The sequence below is a fragment of the Microcebus murinus genome, chromosome 2 (genome assembly GCF_040939455.1).
Source record: "Microcebus murinus isolate Inina chromosome 2, M.murinus_Inina_mat1.0, whole genome shotgun sequence".
Classification (NCBI taxonomy): domain Eukaryota; kingdom Metazoa; phylum Chordata; class Mammalia; order Primates; family Cheirogaleidae; genus Microcebus; species Microcebus murinus.
Window position 1 is genome coordinate 103940814 of NC_134105.1, and position 19967 is coordinate 103960780.

Below are 19967 nucleotides of genomic sequence, written 5' to 3' on the forward strand. Positions count from 1 at the left end.
CAGAGCAGAAGCCAAAATTCTTACAATAGTCTAAAGACCCTATTTAATTTCAGCTACAATCCCCTCTACCTCTCTTCCATCTCCTACTAGTCTGCTTACTCAGCTCCAAGAAGGGAGGATACAGGTCTCCCTTCTCTTTCCCAAACAAAAATAATCTTACTTGAAGGCCTTTCCATTTAACTATTCTGCCCGACAGAACATCCTTTCCCCAGATAATTGCATGGCTTGCTCCTTCACTTACTTCATACCTTTGCCTAAATGTAACCTTATAGAAGAGGCTTTCTAACAACCCTAAATAGAAAAACATCCATCCCATCACCCTCTTCTTACACTCACTATCCTGTTTATTTTACTCCAGTGTTCTTCTCACCAGCTGGTGTACAACATATTTATTTTCTTTACCTTTCTATTGGAATTTAAACTCTAACAAGAAATGGATTTTTATACATTTAGTTCACTACTGTATGCCAGCATTTAGAACAGTGGCTAGCACACAGTAAGTGTTCAATAAATATTTTTTAATTAATTCTATGCCTTATGTGGGTTATATTTTATTGGCTTCAATGTGTCTTTTTTCTAGCTTTTTCTTTCTTTCATCCTAATTTCTAATGACCATCCTGGGTTTCTTGTTACTAATGGGGAATTGATGGACCTACCATATACCTTTTTGGTTAGCTGCTAAAACAAATCCTTTCTGGAATAAAACAAACAACATTTTACAATTTGCCATAAAAGCCCAATTGCATTTATATTCATTGCACACACATTTTTAAATCTCCCAACTTTTGTTTAGTGTAATGAAACAATTCCAGAAGTCTTAATATCTACAAATGCAAAATAGAATTTCAGCATTTTTAACAAAAAACTTGTCTTTTTTTATTTGCACGCATTCACTTTTAAAACATCACAAAGAGTTTGAGAGAGTCATGATTCTCTTCATTTTAAAAATGAAAAAAACTGAATCCAAGTGACACATATTATATTATCAATAGCAGGGTATCAATAAACTGAAAAGAGGTCTGGTGCACTGGCCCACGCCTGTAATCCTAGCATTCTGGGAGACCGAGGAGGGAGAACTGCTTGAGCTCAAGAGTTGGAGACCAGCCTGAGCAAGAGCAAGACTCTGTCTCTACTAAAAATAGAAAGAAATTAGCCAAACAACTAAAAATAGAAAAAAAATTAGCCAGGCACAAGGGCGAGTGCCTGTAGTCCCAGCTACCTGGGAGGCTGAGGCAGGAGGATTGCTTGAGCCCAGGAGTTTGAGGTTGCTGTGAGCTAGGCTGATGCCATGGCACTTTAGCACAGGCAAGAGAGTGAGACTCTGTCTCAAAAAAAAGAAAAGAAAATAGAAACTGAAAAGAGATTAATTTGAAAACACTGATCATGTCCTAGAAATGTATATAAGATAGAGAAACGTTACATTTCCCTAACCTGATCAAGGAGAAAAAGGAACAGTAGGCCTAAGGGCATATTTTGTGAATCCATTTAGGCAGTGAAACTGGAAAATCATGATTAGCAAAACCTACATACCAAATTTAAGTGTTTCTAGGAAAAATAAACCCAAATTCTGAAGATACTTCACAACAAAGAATGCTTTTTATCTGCTGAATGTAAACTGCTTGAAAAGCAATCCCTACAGCAGCTGCCAGAATGCTGTTTTTTGAACTTTGAAAGCAATGTTCTTTGTAAATAACATTGTTTCAGCTTTTTTTTTCTTTTTTATTTTATTAACTGACAATTCTTTTTGAAATGTTTCAGCTTTTGAAAAGATACCTACACAACCTAGATCTTTCACCCAGGGGCAAGGATGCCATGTTGTTCACAACTTAATCTACTTTCTACTACAATATATTCAATTTAAAATACAATTCTAAGGAAAAACACAGAAACAAGACAGCTAGAATCTTTCCTCAAAAAGGCAAACTCAACATTCATCTTACATGCAACTATGGGATTTATTATATGTTTTCAAATCTCTGGAACAATCCAAAACAGTCTAGTCCAAATTCAAAGGAAACTAACACTGTATCTACAGCATGAAGCTCTTTTGCATAAATCATTATTGATGTGAACACACTCTTCAGAAAATTACTAAGTATGTCAATAGGACATATACATTATATCAACACAAAGTATAACCAACCTAACACTATGCTGGACCCTACCCATAAATTTACAAAAAAAATCACAACTCATAGCGATTTATGGAATGCTTCTTGCTGTATATTCTGCAATATGCCACTAAATACCTGGGAAAGCAATATGAAACTTTTGAACAGGAATTGCTCAAACTTATTTTTCACCTCCATTCCCTATTCCCTCTACAAAGTAAAAACCTCTACCCACCCTTACACCAGCCATACTAAATCCCATATCCAAATAACAAACGATGGATCTGATAAACATTAACTAATATATTATTGCTAAACTAGTGCTGAGGTGTGAGATACAGAACCACCATGGAAGAAAATTCAATTATGTCTAGAGATAATTTTATGTTTAGATACCCAGTCTATCATCAAGGGTAAGAAGAGAACAAGTATGCTTTCACAGAATACTATTTAGCAAGGCAAAAAAAACCAAAAACAAACAAATAAAAACTATAAGTACTACAAATGAGTCTTCATAGTGAACTTAGCATCAATAAGTTAAAATAAAAATACCTAAAATTTACTAAATTTTTAATATTTACAAAGTTCTATGCTTCATGTTTTACATATATTATCTCATTTAAGCCTCACAATCACCATGGGGTAGTTACTATTATTATTCCCTTTTTAGACATGAAAAAAACAGGCTGAAGCCAATAAAAGGCACGGCCAGATCTGTCTGGCTCCTCTTAACTACTATGTTATACTGCCTCCCAAAGATCAGTTTTAGCCCTGATCTTATTATTTCTCTCTGCTACATATGGCATATTTGCTACATTTGAAACTCTCCCTTGGCTTCTATGATGACACTCTGGCTCTCCTACTATCTCTCTAACCATTCTATCATTCCTATATGGATTCATCATTCTTAATCAATCCCTTAATTCATTCAACAAATATTTTCTGAGAGCCTCAAAATACATTTTGAGAATTGTGACACACATTCTTGATACAGTCATGAGTAATAAAAACATGGTCCTTGGTCTCATAAACTTTAAATTTTAGAAGCAGAGGCAGATAAATAATTCATCACATAGATGTGTTTATAGGCCAGGCACAGTGGCTCACACCTGTGATCCCAGAACTTTGGAAGGCCAAGGCAGAAGGATCGTTTGAGGCCAGGAGTTCGAGACCAGCTTGGGCAACACAGAGCGAACCTGTTTCTACAAAAAATAAGAAACTTAGCCAGGTGTAGTGGAGTGTGCCTGTTAGTCCCAGTTACTAGGGAGGCTAAGGCAGGAGGACCACTTGAGCCCAGGCATCTGAGGTTGCAGTGAGCTATAATGACGTCACTGCACTCTGGTCCGGGCAATAAAGCAAGACTATCTTCAAAAAAACTACACACAAAAAAACTGTTCATCAAAAGACATCACCAAGAGAGTAAAAAAGCAAGCCGCATACTAGATGAATAATGACATTTGCAACATATATATCTGAGAAAGGAATGCAGTCAGAATACACATTAAGAGTAGGCACTTCACAAAGTATCCAAATGTACAATAAACATAAAAAGATGCAAAATATCACTAGCCATCAGGGAAATCCAAATTAACACCACAATGAAATACCATTACCAATCGGAATGGCTAAAATTAAAAAGAATGACAACACCAAATTATGGTGAGTATGTGGAGCAACTGGAATACCTATACTTTCCTGGTAGTCATAAAATTATACACTTAATTTGGAAAACTATTTGGCAGTATCTACTAAAGATAAAAATATGCTTACTCTGTGGCACAGCAATTCTATGTATAGGTATATACCAAGAGAAGTGAGTACATATTATTCACCAAAAGAGGGGAGATGGCCAGGTTAAGGCTTCACAGCATCGCTCTGAACTTTGTCTCTGAAGATTGGTAGGTGTTCCCTAAGCAGACAGGTACTGGGAACAACGTAAAAGTTGTAGAGATATAATGAACCCTGTGTCTGGGAATGATGACAGCTCCAAACGGCTTAGAGCACAAGGTTTAGTGGTTCAGACTGAGATACAAAGCTTAGTAAAGACTAGGTAGGATCTTGTAGAGCTTAATAAGGAGTCTATTCTGCCAAGAGACATAGGTGTGGAATTTAACAAAAGCATTAAGAGGTGTATGGGGTGTATCTATGGAGCCTAGGTAACTGCAGGCAGAAAGCCAGTCAAGGCAGGGCATAGTTGGATGATTATCACTGTGCTGTCATTTTACCAATTCTGCAGAATACTTTTTTTATACTTTGAATTATACTACCTGCCATTCTATGAGAGATGGAATTGGTATGTTGTTTATTAACTGATGATTCTCAGAAATTATTGCATTACCCCATAATGGTGAAGGGGAAAGGAAGGTGGACAGATGACAGTCAGCAAAGATTTGCTTAAACCACCTTCTAACCACCACCCTTGCCTACACGAGTTTATTTCCATTTTTAAGCAGTCTCTGTCGAAGAACAGATAAACAATGCAACTCTCATTCCATAACATTCATAATTAAGACATTTACAAAACAAGGAATACTGGCCTACAATCAAAATTGCCGGTGACCCCCTTAGGTTAAAATTTTATGTGTATATGTGTACTTTCTGGGAAAGGGCACACCATATTCTTAACTCGGTCCATGACTATCCACCACCACTGCCACTGAAATAAGAGTTAAGATCCTCTGTTTTTAAGGCCAGTTTCTAAGATAAGGTAACAGCATGGATGCCCATGAAACAAAGAGATAGACAACTTCTAAGTCTTAGTGAATGGTTTCCAGATTTTTGTGGAGCAGATTCATCTAGAAATATTTTTGCATATTACTCAGTTCTATTGAAGAAGACTGCCTTTAAACTATCTAGAAGTTTTGGGTAGGATTATTTCAGGACACCTGGAAAAGCGTAGAAAGGTTTCTCGTCCATTTACCTGGAAGAGAACTGGCTCTCTAATGCACACAATTGGTATTGTGGTTCTACGACTTGGGAAAAAGAAATTATACATGACATGGGACCTAATTCCCTGGTGATATCTATAAACTAGCAACAAGAGGTCAGATAAACACTGGGGAATATGTTGTTGCTAGAAATGTTTCTCTTCAATGCTAGAGAATTAATTTCTTTTCCTGGATTGACAGGGTTCAAAACTGCTGGCCTTTTAGGCATAGTGCCAATTCAACAGATGGGCCCTACATTTTCCTAATGGTGGAGGTAGATTGACAAGTGTGAGGTTGTATACTCAAATATGAGAGTACTTGTTTCAAGTATAAACTAAGAGGATCTCTGATGGGTTTTAAATCATCAGCAACAAATAACCTATACATTGTGACTGTCTTTATTGTCTGTTATTTCTAATGCCTTTCAATTTCTGACACCTTAAATATTTAAATAGATCCTTACCCACGCCAAGAAAATGATCTGAAATATACAGTAAATCAACCTCAACTATATTAAGATTCCAAACATCTACAAGTATTAGATTATATACATGTATTCTAGACTTTAGATGTGTTGATTCATTAAGTCCACAGATGAAGCCAGATTCTTTAAGTAAGGTTTGACAATGCTCAATGATAGACTAAATGAGAAATTAAGAGGCAGCTTGATCTCTTATTCTGTAAATTTTCAAAGCCATAAATGGTTATCATGTTAATGGGTAAAAACCTACATATTTAGGCCGGGCGCGGTGGCTCACGCCTGTAATCCTAGCACTCTGGGAGGCCGAGGCGGGCGGATTGCTCGAGGTCAGGAGTTCAAAACCAGCCTGAGCGAGACCCCGTCTCTACCATAAAAATAGAAAGAAATTAATTGGCCAACTAATGTATATAATATAAAAATCAGCCGGGCATGGTGGCGCATGCCTGTAGTCCCAGCTACTCGGGAGGCTGAGGCAGGAGGATCGCTTGAGCCCAGGAGTTTGAGGTTGCTGTGAGCGAGGCTGACACCACGGCACTCACTCTAGCCTAGGCAAGAAAGCGAGACTCTGTCTCAAAAAAAAAAAAAAAAAAAAAACCTACATATTTTTTGATATCTCATTTTATAAACTTGCATTTCTATGTTTTATCTTATGTGGTCCTATACATAGATAACTAGGAAGGTAATAACCATTCTAGCCATCTATTCAGAGCAATCAAGTAGAAATAGGCACTCTGGTTCTTAATTTCATGTAAAATGAGTTTTCTGATCACCAAGACAAAAAGAACTATTTAGCAGATAAAAAAATAGCCATTTGTTCACCAACCCTTTATTTTTGTGTCTATAACTTGACTAGTTAATACCTGCTAGGTTTTCTTAGCCAGGAAGGTATTCAGTCCTAAAAATATCAAAAGATTCTTTTTTAGCCTTAACAAATTTTGACAAATTTCTCAAAGTATCAAAAATATCCCACAACTAAGCCCAAGAACTTCATCTCTTCTCTATCTATACTCACTCTCTTGATAATCAAGTGCCTCGGCTCTAAAAATAACATCATTATACTGATCAACTCCAAATTTATATTTGCCCTGACCTCGAGACTTGTACATTCAAGATGTACATAGTGGGCACAGTGGCTGCAACCTGTTGTCCCACCTATTTGGGAGGCTGAGGCAGGAAGATCAAGTGAGCCCAGGAATCTGAGGTTGCTGTGAGCTATAATTATACCACTGTTCTCCAACCTGGGCCACAGAGCAAGACCCTGCCTCTTACAAAACAAACAAACAAACAAAAAACCAGATTTGGGCCAGGTGTGGTAGCTCACGTCTATAATCCTAGTACTCTGGGAGGTCGAGGCGGGAGGTCAGGAGTTCAAGACCAGCTTGAGCAAAAGTGAGACCCCGTCTCTACTAAAAATAGAAACAAACAAACAAAAAATTAGCCAGGGGTGGTGGCTCCCACCTGTAGTCCTAGCTACTCAGGAGGCTGAGGCAGGATTGCTTGAACCCAGCAGTTTGAGGTTGCTGTCAGCTAAGCTGACACGAAAGCACTCACTCTAACCTGGGCAACAAAGCGAGACTCTGCCTCAAAAAAACATCAGATTCGTACATCCAACTGCCTATTCAATATCTCAACCTTAAACACTTAATAGAAATTTCAAAGTCAGTATACTCTGCCACCTTTGTATCCATGGGTTCTGCATCCATGGATTCAATCAATCTTGGATCAAAAATATTTGGGGGAGGCCGGGCATGGTGGCTCACGCCTGTAATCCTAGCACTCTGGGAGACCAAGGCGGGAGGATTGCTCGAGGTCAGGAGTTCAAAACCAGCCTGAGTAAGAGCGAGACCCATCTCTACTATAAATAGAAAGAAATTAATTGACCAACTAATATATATAGAAAAAATTAGCCAGGCATGGTGGCGCATGCCTGTAGTCCCAGCTACTCGGGAGGCTGAGGCAGCAGGATTGCTTGAGCCCAAGAGTTTGAGGTTGCTGTGAGCTAGGCTGGAGCTAGGCTGATACCACGGCACTCACTCTAGCTTGGGCAACAAAGTGAGACTCTGTCTCAAAAAAAAAAAAAATATTTGTGGGGTGGCCAAGGTAGGAGGATCACTTGAGCCCAGAAGTTCAAGACCAACCTGGGCAATAAAGCAAGACCCCATCTCTACAAAAAAATTAAAATCAGCCAGGCTTAGTGGCATGGGCCTGTAGTATCAGCTACTTGGGGTGGGGGCTGAAGGAGAAGGATCACCTAATCCTGGGAGTTGGAGGTTGCAGTGAGCTGTGATTGAGCCACTATACTCTAGTCTGGGTGACAGAAAAAGAACCTGTCTCTAAAAAGGAAAAAAAAAATTGGCAGAGAAAAAAAAGGATGATTGTGTCTGTACTGAATACATGCCCTTTTTTCTTGTTATTATTCCCTAAGCAATACAGTGTAACAATTATTTATATAGCATTTACACTGTATAAGGTATTATAAGTAATCTACAGATGATTTAAAGTATACAGTATTATATGCAAATATTACACCATTTTTTTTATAACCCATTGATATCCCAAGGACTAACTATCCAATGTACTACCTGGATAAAATAGAGGCATCCACAGATTTTGGTGTCATATGGGGGAGGGGGAGGGGGAACCAATCCCCCACAGATTCCAAAGGATGACTATATATCCAAACCAAATTCATTTCTGCATTCCCGGTAACTTGCTTCTCCAACAGTGTTCTTCATCTCAGAAAATGGCATCCAACTGGTCAGGCAACACTGAAGTCTTTCTTTCTTTCTTTTTTTTTTTTTGGAAACAGAGTCTTGCTCTGTCACCTGGGCTAGAGTACAGTGGCATTATCACAGCTCACTGTAACCTCAAATTCCTGGGCTCCAGTGATTCTCCTGCCTCAGCCTCCCAAGGAGCTGGGAATATAGGTGTGTGCTACCACACCCCCCTAATTTTCCCTTTTTTTTTTTTTAGTCAGTCTCGCTCTATTGCCCAGCCGGGCTAGAGTGCCACCGTGTCAGCCTGGCTCACAGCAACCTCAAACTGCTGGGCTCAAGCAATCCTCCTGTCTCAGCTTCCCGAGTAGCTGGGACTACAGGCACACACCACCATGACTGGCTAATTTTTTCTATTTTTAGTAGAGACCGGGTCTCACTCTTGCTAAGGCTGGTCTTGAGCTCCTGACCTCAAGTGATCCTCCCACCTTGGCCTCTCAGAGTGCTAGGATTACAGGCATGAGCCACCGTGCCCCGCCTGAAGTCATCCTTGACTCCTCTTTTATCTTGATCCCACATCCAATCTATCAGCAAGTTATCATCTCCACTACCTTCAGAATATATCCCAAATTCACCTGCCTGGTAACACCCTAGGTTCAACCCCACAATCATCTCTTGCCTCAACTATCACAATAGCCTTTTAAGTGGTCACCCTGGTTGCACACTCTTGCCTTGACGTATATGTATTAAATCAAGTATTAAATCAAATCAGGTAAACACCTGCTGAAAACTTTCCAACAGCTTCCTATCAAACCTAGAATAAAAAACTAGACACTAGGCAAGTCTTTAAGTCCCTACATCATCTGACCCCTGACTACCTCTTCTACTTATCTCCTAGCATCCTTCCTCACCTTATTTCCTGTTTCAGCCCATTTCTATTTCTTGAACACAGCAAAAGGCACTCACTCCTGCCTTAGGGTTTATGCTCATGCCCCAGATAGATGCGTGGGTTCCTTCATATCATTCAGGTCTCTGCTCAAATATCAGTGCCTTGGAGGACTTTCCTAACTATCCAACATCCTTTTACCTTGTTTCCTTTATAACATGTATCATCAAAATGCAATAATTCCCATTTATTAATATTTATCTCACTAGAAAATAAGCACCATGAGGGCAGTGATTTTTATCTATTTTATTCGCTGTTGTACTCACTTGCTATATGATACATTATGCTAAGCACTTTACATATATTATCTCATATAATTCTCCAACTCTATCCTATAAATATTATTATTACTATATCACCATCACCATCATTTTCTTGCTAAGGAAAACCAAAGACTGTAAGTATTCTGCTCAAGATCACACAGTCAATAAGTTGGCAAACTGGAATCTGACCCTAATCAATCTGATTTCAGAGTCCATGATCTTAATCATTATTTGGGATTTTCAACAAATCGAGGGGAAATATACCAATGTGGAGGTTGAGAGATTTGTTCATTATTAAGAAAATTACACATATTTAGATTTGGCTAGATACTTATCATAATCAAGTCCTGATTAACTAGAATGCTGAATGGGGTATATTCTAGCGAAAATTTTATGGCTAAGTAAAACATAACCAAATATTTTCTTGATTTTAACCTTTGCTAGAAATTACCTTTAATTGTAACAATATAACTTTTTGTCTAAGTATGTTGAACATATTTTCATCTTTATTTGATAGATGGTCACTAAGTACAAAGGCCAACCTTATAAAGCACTGACGACACAGGAAATCATAGATTGAATGGGCTGAAAACTTACTAATCCAAATTAAAACAAACTTGGGCCAGGCACCATAGCTTATACCTGTAATCCCAGCACTTTGGGAAGCCGAGGCAGGAGGATTGCTAGAGGCCAGGAGTTGGAGATCAGCTTAGGCAACACAGAGGGACAAATCTCTATTTAAAAAAAAGAAAGAAAAGGAAGGAAAGGATTACAGCTGGGTGTGGTGGCATACACCAATAACCCTAGCTACTCATGAGGCTGAGGCAAGAGGATTCCTTGAGCCAAGGAGTTCAAGGCTGCAGGGAACTATGATAGGGCTACTGCACTCCAGCCTGGGTGACAGAGCAAGACCCTATCTCTAAAAAAAAAATTACATTAATTAAAATAAAAAACTAAACCTAATTACAGTGAACTCATCCTGCTATATTACATTCATTTTCATACCTTGCAGATGATCTCCCTCTACCTAGGATACCCTCTTTAAGCCTTACTGAATAACGCACATTTATCCTTTAAAATTTGGCTCTTCCTACTTGTAGGAAGCCATCCTAACCCTTTCTTCCCACAGATTTAATAACTTTCTCCCCTCTCCAACTTGGACAAAATGTATTTCATAGTATATATTGTAATATTTTGGTTAACATCTTCCTCTCAGTCCTAGTCTCAGAACCCTTTGAGGCGACAAAATTGTATGTCTTTTTCCCTAACCCAAAGCTCAGAAATAAGTATGAAGGAAGCACTGGAAAAGTGTTAGTTGGTTGAATGATGAATGAGCGAATATATACAATAAATAAGTAAACAAATGAATGGCTTGTTATTCTCCAGTTGACATTTTTCCTCTTAAAATTAAATACATACACACAAATAAAATTAACTTAAATCTCTAACTCATTGTGGTTTAAAAAGTGATGGCTCTTTTTTTTCTTTGATTTTTTGCATCTAAACCAGCAGTCCCCAACATTTTGGCACCAGTTACAGGTCTCATGGAAGACAATTTTTCCATGGACAGACAGGGGTGGGTAGGGAGTGGGGGGAGTAAAGGTGAGGCAGAGATGGGAGCAACGGGGAGTGGCCTGGGCAGCTGGGGACCCCAGATCTAAACTTTAACTTTCCAACCTGTGTTAAATGAAATCTCTACTTATGTGAGATTTATATCCTTCAAAGACCTTTATACTATAATAATGTTTACCCAGTAATCATTATACATGATTGATTCATGCGCCTCCTCCCCATTTTCTCAAATGTCAGACTTATCAGTTTCTTCTTTCAAAGACAATCTTTTAAATTCTCTCCCTTCAGCCCTGTTAAGATTATGTCAGCAAATACTTAAACTCTGGAGCTTTCACTTTCAGCAGTGCTGAATTTAAGAAACTTCAGTATAAGGAATGTCTCCTCTACATTTCAAAATGTCATTTATACTAAGAAGTCATAATATAGCTACTTTATAATCTAATACACTTTCCTCCTGCAGTCTTTAGGCAAATAAAATTGTTTCAATGAGAAAAGTGGTATGTTATCAAGTGTGGAAAACAGATTGAACAAAATGTAGGACCAGAAGATTAAGTCACAGATTCATAACGTATTTACTGTGGGACTATAACACAAAATATAACAAAAGATAAGTTGATGAAACTTTCACTACTGATGGAAGTCACATTCATCTGAGCTGTAATTATCAGCCTTTGTATTAGGAAAGAATATGTATCTAAATTCTACTTTATTAAAACCACTTAAAATCTATATAGTCTGATTCATCTGCATAACTTAATAGTAAATATACTTTTTTTCGATAATGTTTTTACTCATGATACTCATGACCTGTGACATGGTTCATATTTAGGTATGCAACATAAGCAATGGTATGGATTTTCAAATGTCCACAAAGAATGCCCACAATTAGAATTTCAAAGTTCAAAACAATGTGCATTTCATTCTCTTAAATAGCAAGCTGGTTTTAGACCAATTTCAGCTCCTGTTCAACATCACCAGAGCCATTTAATTTCTCTGTAGTGACCAGATCCCATGAGACAATCAAAAGAAACTAAAAACTAGAAAATGTTTTTAGCATCTTATCACTCACTATGACTAAAGAAATACAAACTATAAGAAAGAAACATTTTATTTCTCTCTTGTACATTTGGGAAAAGCTGATAAGCTTTTCTAACATTAAGAACGATTCTAAATTTTTCAGTGTGAACATATAAAGCAGGAATATGAATTTCTATTCACCTCATTTCTTCTTAGATGGCACAAGGAATTCCTTACTGACAAGTAATATACATAGATTAGAAGTAGCCGGTATAAGTAGCTTAGTTCCAACTATCATTGATACTTTAAAAGTTATATGAACTGGCCTGGTGTGGTGGCTCATGCCTATAATTCTAGTACTTTGGAGGCCGAGGTGGGAGGATCACTTGAGGCCAGGAGTTCAAGACCAGCCTGAGCAAGAGTGAGACTCTGTCTGTAAAAATATAGAAAAATTAGCCCCGGGTGATGGCACACACCTGTAAGCCCCAGTAACTCGGGAGGCTGAGGCAAGAGAAGCCCAGGAGTTTGAGGTTGCAGTGAGTTTATCAAGGCCACTGTACTCCAGCCTGGACAACAGAGCAAGATTCTGTCTCCAAAAAAAAAAAAAGGTTCACCATCAAATTGGTACTGACTGATTAACACTATGGTGCTCAAATGGTGGTGGTGTTTAACAGGGATTGGGGGTTGGGGGGTGGACCCACATCTGAGGGATGTGGTGAGCATTGTGGAGGGGAAGAGCATATCTCTAACTCTTGCTAGGGAGAGGCAAAGATATAAAATGCAATCAAAATGTTCATACTTTCATATTATCTTGAAATAAAATAAAAATGTAAAAAAAAAAGATTATGTAAACCAAGTATGGAGAAATAATTCCTCACTTAAGGGTGAAAAGAATGTATACATTTAAGTATGTATTAATGATTAAATGAAATGATATAGCATCTGGAGGATACACTTCAAAATAAGCAGGGAAGAAAGGACAGAGGCTAGTAGATGCTAAATAGTGTGATATCTGTTGAAGCTAGATGTTGAGTACACGAGCGCTCTCATTATACTATTCTCTTTATTTCTGTGTATGTTTGAAATCTGCATATTTCAAACATCTGAAAAGCCAAGAATGGTGGCACATGCCTGTAGTCCCAGCTTGGGGAGGCTGAGATAGGAGGATGGCTTGAGCCCAGGAATTTGAGTCCAACCTAGGTAACATAGAGAGATCCCAGCTCTAGAAATAAATAATCAAGTAATACTAAAAGTAAAATTTAATAGATTCTTCAAATATGAAAAAGTTGGATATTCAAAGAAGAAGCTACAACTCTGAAATAGCAATAAGATTATTAGTTAAATTTCTGTCATCACTTGAAGCCTTAATTTTTAAATTATTTTGGGTCAACATCACAGTCTACCAGTAACACTCCCAGTGAGGTAGTCACTGAAAAAGTGATTTCTAAAACATGCAACATAAGATTGATAGTTATTAACTAACTATCAATTTGTGACAAACAACATGCAAGAAAATCTAACCTCTTCCTATAAAAGAATGTAAGGATAAAATACTACAACTAATTTTAAGGAAAATAATAAAAGAAACTAGCAGCATCTCATAACAAAAGAAAAATAAGCTAGTTGTATTTCCCTTTCATCTGGCAGCCAGGTTTAAGATATCTCATGCTGCTAGAAATGCTAGCACAAAGCAGATCGCACAAGAGATTACAGTAAGGCTGTATATTACCTTTAAAAGACTCATACCAATACACATAATTCAAACAACAATATGAAATTACTTTAACAAACTATAGAAATGATCCCTGAAAGTATAGTCATTTTTAAAGGAGACCAACTCCATCAATCTTACAGACATGGTAAGACTGCTCCACTGTGTGCTGGCAGATCATCTTGGGCAGGAATGAAGGTGGCCAATTCTCCATTAATAAGGCATGGAGGAAAACTTAGAATAAAGCCTCAAGTGGAACTGCTAATACTGTAAAGAGACAGTACCTAGCAAGATATTGGGAAGCTATGTTCTGTAGTGTATTTCAGAATACAACTCAAGAATAGGACATGAAAATCCTTTTTCACTGACCCTGAAAGATACTGATTCATTTTCTGTGGTTACTCAAGCATTTTTAAAAATTGTTAAGTATCTGACACATATTAAGAGACTCTATACATATGCATGTACATATATACACACACACACATATAAACACACACTATACACACATATATAGCATATATGATATGGAAAAAACCTACCATGAACCTACTAATCGTTAAAAATTGGAGAAAATATTAAACTTTTCATAAATTTATGTAACATTCTTATACAGGGGCCATGCCAATACACAAAAGAGACAATCAGACCACTTTTCGTAAGATCTCTCCATTATCTTACTGAATTCTATAATCTGTCCTATTTAAAACACCTTTCTAGCCAGGCGCGGTGGCTCACGCCTGTAATCCTAGCTCTCTGGGAGGCTGAGGCGAGTGGATTGCTCAAGGTCAGGAGTTCGAAACCAGCCTGAGCAAGAGCGAGACCCCCATCTCTACTATAAATAGAAAGAAATTATTTGGCCAACTAAGATATATATAGAAAAAATTAGAGCCTGGCATGGTGGCGCATGCCTGTAGTCCCAGCTACTCGGGAGGCTGAGGCAGCAGGATCGCTTGAGCCCAGGAGTTTGAGGTTGCTGTGAGCTAGACTGACGCCACGGCACTCACTCTAGCCTGGGCAACAGAGTGAGACTCTGTCTCAAAAAAAAAACAACAAAAAAACACCTTTCTAAATTTTTTGCTCTTTTAAAAATGCAGTAATAATTTTTAATTTCCAGTACTAGATTCATGGGTAGCCTATCAAATAGCTACTAGATTTTACCCCACAAGAGTTTTCTAGATGTATGTATACCCCAAAATGACATTAAGATCTTTTTATGTAAAGTCACTATAGAAATATATACCAAAACAATGCAAGTAATACAAACAAAACTTGCCTCCTTTCCAAACCAATAGTTCTTTTATTCAAAAATATCAGATGCTACCAAAATACATTTTTTAACTACAAAGTTGCATAGAGTGTGAACACTTTATACTCATTCCTAAGAATAAGTAATGACAAAAACTCTCTTAACTTCTAGGAATATGCTTTCCTCCTTGTCCTTTTGAGAGCCCCCATCATACAATTCATAGATTCAAATGGATTAGAATCTCTTCCAAGACAGAAACCATATATTATTTATCCACTATTCATCATTGTGTCCCCTGCATAGGATTAACTCAATGTTTGTTACAACTAAGCTAAAATCCAAGAAATTAGGTTTGAACTACCTCAGTCCCAATGCAAAACTGGAAAAAAATGAGCCTACTTCTCAAGAGTTTGAGAATAAAAAGATACTAAAAAAAAGAATAAAACCACAGATACTTGTGTTACATTATATTCCTTTATCACCTAACTCAGAAGTATGTACTAACTGCAGAAATAAGTTTGGGAAGAATAAAAAGAATAAATAAAAACCTGGATCCTAAAGTTCTCCTATCAACATGCTCAAATACTATCATAGACTCTTCCACCTTAAACTCACACAAACATCTCCACATCCTAAATAAAACTTATAAAAAAAAAAAAAGGCTTTCAAATGAGACCTAATAAAAATTGATTCTATTTCATTACAGTTCAAGTTCCTGAAATTGTATGCATAAATCATGTGATTGTGCTTATGTTCATTTTCTAATGTGTGAGCCCAGTGTCTTTCATCAGATTCTCAGAAGGATAAGTGACCCAAAAAAACTTCAAGAACCATTAATCTAACATATCAAGAAACATTCCACTTTCCAGAGGAATACAGTTAAGTTGGCTTAGTTAATGCATTCTTCCTTCATATTCATAGAGGGGATCTTTACTATAAAATTAGTCTTTCGAAGAATTCCTTCAGCCCAGCCAAGAAGTTCCAATATCCACAAATACTTATATCAACAAATCCCATATCCCAAAAACAGTTTACTCATAAATGCACGCCCCTAAAAAAAAGACAAAGAATGCACAATCTATCATAAACCAGCCACTCTGTTAGCTTCTTAAATATTCTTGTATCCTTCCATATTAAACTCTCTGGAAGACCTAAATTTCCTCCAATCTGTAAAGACTTTTAATGAAGGTTTTCTGGTTTTAATTCCACGCTGACTTATCTGCCTCACTCAACTTAATACACACTACTGTTAAGACAATTCCCTTCATATATACCCAGGATATTTACAGGAATACTCTTGATTATTCTCACTCCAAGGCAGGGACCATTTATTGAACAGGCAGGTCAATAAATATTTGTTGAATGAATGAAAAAGGATCCTTCCTCCAATAGATTTAAAGTCAAGCCATCAGCACCCATGCAGCTGCTCTGGTACAAGTTAAGCTGTGAAAGCATTCCTTCTCTCTCAAACATAACAAGCTAAAGTGTCAGAAATGCTCTGCTTTCTCCACAGACACAAAATAATATAGTTTTGGATATCCATTTTACAGGTCACATTGGCCAAAGACAACATGCATTCCACATACGTGTCTCTCACAGTTGGTCTCTTCCAAATATAACCCAACCAGTAATACGTGCTCCTATCTCTCCAATATGCTCAGATTTGCCAACAAACACCTCCTGAGATGCCATGGTATGGCAAATATACTACTGTATTGGTAGTCAAAATATTTGTTATAGTCCCAACTTTGTCACCAATTTAACTTGTGACCTTGGAAAAATTATCTCTTTATGCCTCAGTTTCCTATTTTGTAACATGTGAAAAAATATCCTACCATTTTCACAGAAATTTAAGAGCACAAAGAAACTGAAAGAGCATTCTCATTACAAAGTGTATGTAAACCCATGTCAACAAAAAAGACCACCCATTCTTTAAAGCCTGTAGCAAGTATTGTTAAAGATGTTCAGGACCTTCACATTTACACAATTCATTCTATTCAAAGGCACAAATGATTCTTAAGACCACAACTGTCTATGCCAAGTTTCTCCCCTCCCTGATCCCACACACAAATGTTATATAGAATACTACCATTACTGCTCTTTCCCAACAAGTAACTAGATGCTCCCAAACCCTAAAATACACACACGTATCAACCTGCAGGGAACATCCCAACACTTATTTAAAAAATAAGCTAACTTACAAGGGGAACTCCATTACACTTATACAAATACAAGCAAACTCTTCCGGAACACTTTCCATCCTTGCATACACACACAAACACAGCCGCTACACACCAACAGACCATCTGTCTCCTAAACCAAAAACATGCCTTTCCATGTACAAACTAACCAGTTACATTTATTAAACTTGTAACACTGAAATCATTCTGTTGTTCCTACATACAGTTCAATGTGTCAGGGACACCACAGACCTTGTCATACAGGTAAACTACCCTCTGACCATTTCCCTTACCACTCTTACCCCCTAAACGGACACAAACTGGACTATGGGGGAGGCTCCAATCATGCCTACATACACAAACTAATCTGTCAGGGGCGCAGCCGACTCCGCCTCCACTAGCTTACTTTCCAGCCCCCTCCCCCAAGCCAGGAGTCCGCTTGTCAGGGGCACCCCTTCACCCCCGCCTGGAGGGACTTCCCGGTAAGCTTAGGATCCCCTTCCCTAATCTCCCCTCCCCCATCTTACCACCGTTCCCCCGAAGGTCCAGGTCCGGGAGATGACAGTAGCTCCCAGAAGCCAAGGACTGAATCGCTGAGAGAGTACTTAGGCCTAAAGGCCTGCCCAAACCGTTCTACTCACCGTGTCAGAGGCCGAGGCCGAGAGCGATGAGAGTGCAGGGAAGTAGGGAAGAGGGGGTGGCCGCCAGGCTCCTCCGCTTCCCTTGGTCCACGGCGGATCCCTCCCGCTTGTCAGGAGGCGGCCAGCGGGTAAGCGGACTGGCGGAAATGCGAGAGAGGAGAAGGGAAAGGTGTAGGGCTAAAGGGGGAAACTGAGGGGAGGCGGGTCCCGCAACCGAGACGGGGATCGTCTCCCCCTCCGCAAAGCGAACCCAAAATGGCGGCGGGAGCAGCGGCAGCGGCGGCAGAGCGGCGGCGGCGGCGGCAGCTCCTCGGGAGGGAGGGAGCGAAGGGCGCCTCGTGCCCCCCCACCTCCCACTCCTCCCTCTTCGCGTACTCCCCCACTGTCCCCCACACACACCCGACTCTGGCCGCGGAGCGCGCACGCCTGTCCGCACGCGTATGAGGATTTCTGGGCTAGTCGTTCGCTGCTCCCACCAACCACCACCTTCGGCCGCCCAGCTCCCGCGCGCCAGCTAGCCAGCCCGTACGCTGTTGCTCAGGGGCACCTCCTCGCGCGGTCCCCACTCCCCCCCTCAGCCCCTGTCAAACCAGCTCGGGCATAGGCCCTCACGCGTACCTTCAGCGGCGCGAGCCTGAGCCTCCTCCTCCTCCTCCTCCACCTCCTCTTCTTTCCTCCCCCCGTTCCCCGCCCCCACGGCCACCAACCGCCGCCACGGCCGCCGCCGCCGCCGCCGCCTCCTCCTCCACCAGCCCCCCCCCCAACCCTCCACCTCCTCGCGCGTGCGCCTCCCACAATCCCCCCCGCGAGACTGTTCCATTCCCTTCGGCTGCAGGGGCGGTGGAGAAAAGGACAGGCAAAAGCGGATAGAGCTTGCTGTTATGACTGTAATTACCAGAGTGGAAAGCAGAGACGTAGGACAACCTATCCCCCTAGGCTCCTCGCCACGGGACTGAGGCTAGTCTCCCTCCTCGTCCTCTGCCGGGCCGCGCCGAGCAGGTCTGCCTCGCGCCCCTCTCCTGGCCGGTGGTTGGAGGCCGCGGCGGCTGCGCGTTGAGTTCTTCCTGCCGCACCACCCGAGCTTTCTTCGCAGTCGCGGAACGGGCGCCTGGAAGTCTTCGTCTGTCAGTGTCTGCCGGTCTTCACGTCAGGAGAACTAGTCCTCGACTCACGGTGAGGAAATGGACCTGCACGGGGCTTGGACCTATGCGGGAAAGCAGTGGTACTCCGAGCCTCTCTGAGGTAGGGAGTGAGGCCAGCAGGACTGGCGCCCTACCTAAGGGGCTTCCTCCGGGATCTCAGTTGTCAGCCTGGGACCCACGGAAGAACCAGCGTGGGGGTCTGCTTCTTGTTGTGAGCCCAGCTCAGATTTCGTGAATTTCATACGAGATAGTATTATTTTTGGCCGTTTACGCACTTTTCAGGGATGGTAGATGCATCTTTAACCTCTTTAGGGCAGCCTGATGTTAGAAGATGAAGAAACCATGTATTTCTAATTCAGTTCTAGATTCGGTCTCCCATGTCTTGTACGTCCTTCAGCAAGTTATTTTTCTTAGTTCTTTTTTTTTTGGAGACAGAGTCTCGTTTTGTTGCCCAGGCTAGAGTGAGTGCCGTGGCCTTAGCCTAGTTCACAGCAACCTCAAACTCCTGGGCTCAAGCAATCCTGCTGCCTCAGCCTCCCGAGTAGCTGGGACTACAGGCATGTGCCACCATGCCTGGCTAAATTTTTCTACATATATATTAATTGGCCAATTAATTTCTTTCTATTTAGAGTAGAGACGGCGTCTCGCTCTTGCTCAGGCTGGTTTCAAACTCCTGACCTCAAGCAATCCCCGGCTCGGCCTCCCAGAGTGCTAGGATTACAGGCGTGAGCCACCGTGCCAGGCCTTTCTTAGTTCTTTATCAAAAACTGTACATAAAAATTAGTCAACTCCAAATATGCTTTCAGGGTTAATGTATGAAATAATAATACATGTAAAGTAAAATTAGCTCCTAGGCATAGGGAAAGTGCAGAATATTATTATGTTATCATTTACAGTAGTTGATAAGGTTTGTGGGTGTAATTGGTAGTTTGTATTCTATCCTTCCAAAACAAAACAATGCAAATCTAGATCTATCAGATTCCTGTGGCTACTAAATACTTGTTTTTTGAAAC

The 19967-nt window shown here is 40.0% G+C and overlaps 2 protein-coding genes across 12 annotated transcripts in view; one reads left to right on the forward strand and one right to left on the reverse strand.

The window, feature by feature from the left end:
- ASH1L (ASH1 like histone lysine methyltransferase) overlaps positions 1–18800 on the reverse strand; it is a 208151-nt gene extending 189351 nt beyond the window's left edge. For 3 of the 7 annotated variants that reach the window (XM_076000201.1, XM_076000202.1, XM_076000197.1), the window contains exons 1-2: positions 18431–18504; positions 17813–17949 (exon numbers count right to left, since the gene is read on the reverse strand). The gene's annotated coding sequence lies outside the window, so the exon portion shown is untranslated. Of the gene's footprint in view, positions 1–10084; positions 10177–17812; positions 17950–18430; positions 18505–18707 lie in introns of those variants that run through there. The other 4 variants (XM_076000203.1, XM_076000200.1, XM_076000199.1 and 1 more) reach the window with 3 other exon arrangements.
- Positions 18801–18806: 6 nt separating this feature from the next.
- DAP3 (death associated protein 3) overlaps positions 18807–19967 on the forward strand; it is a 37604-nt gene continuing 36443 nt past the window's right edge. For 3 of the 5 annotated variants that reach the window (XM_076000210.1, XM_076000212.1, XM_076000214.1), the window contains exon 1: positions 18933–19054. In XM_076000210.1, coding sequence (XP_075856325.1) covers positions 19019–19054 — 36 coding nt within the window. In that variant the 5' untranslated portion in view covers positions 18933–19018. Of the gene's footprint in view, positions 19055–19967 lie in introns of all 5 variants that reach the window. The other 2 variants (XM_076000211.1, XM_076000213.1) reach the window with 1 other exon arrangement.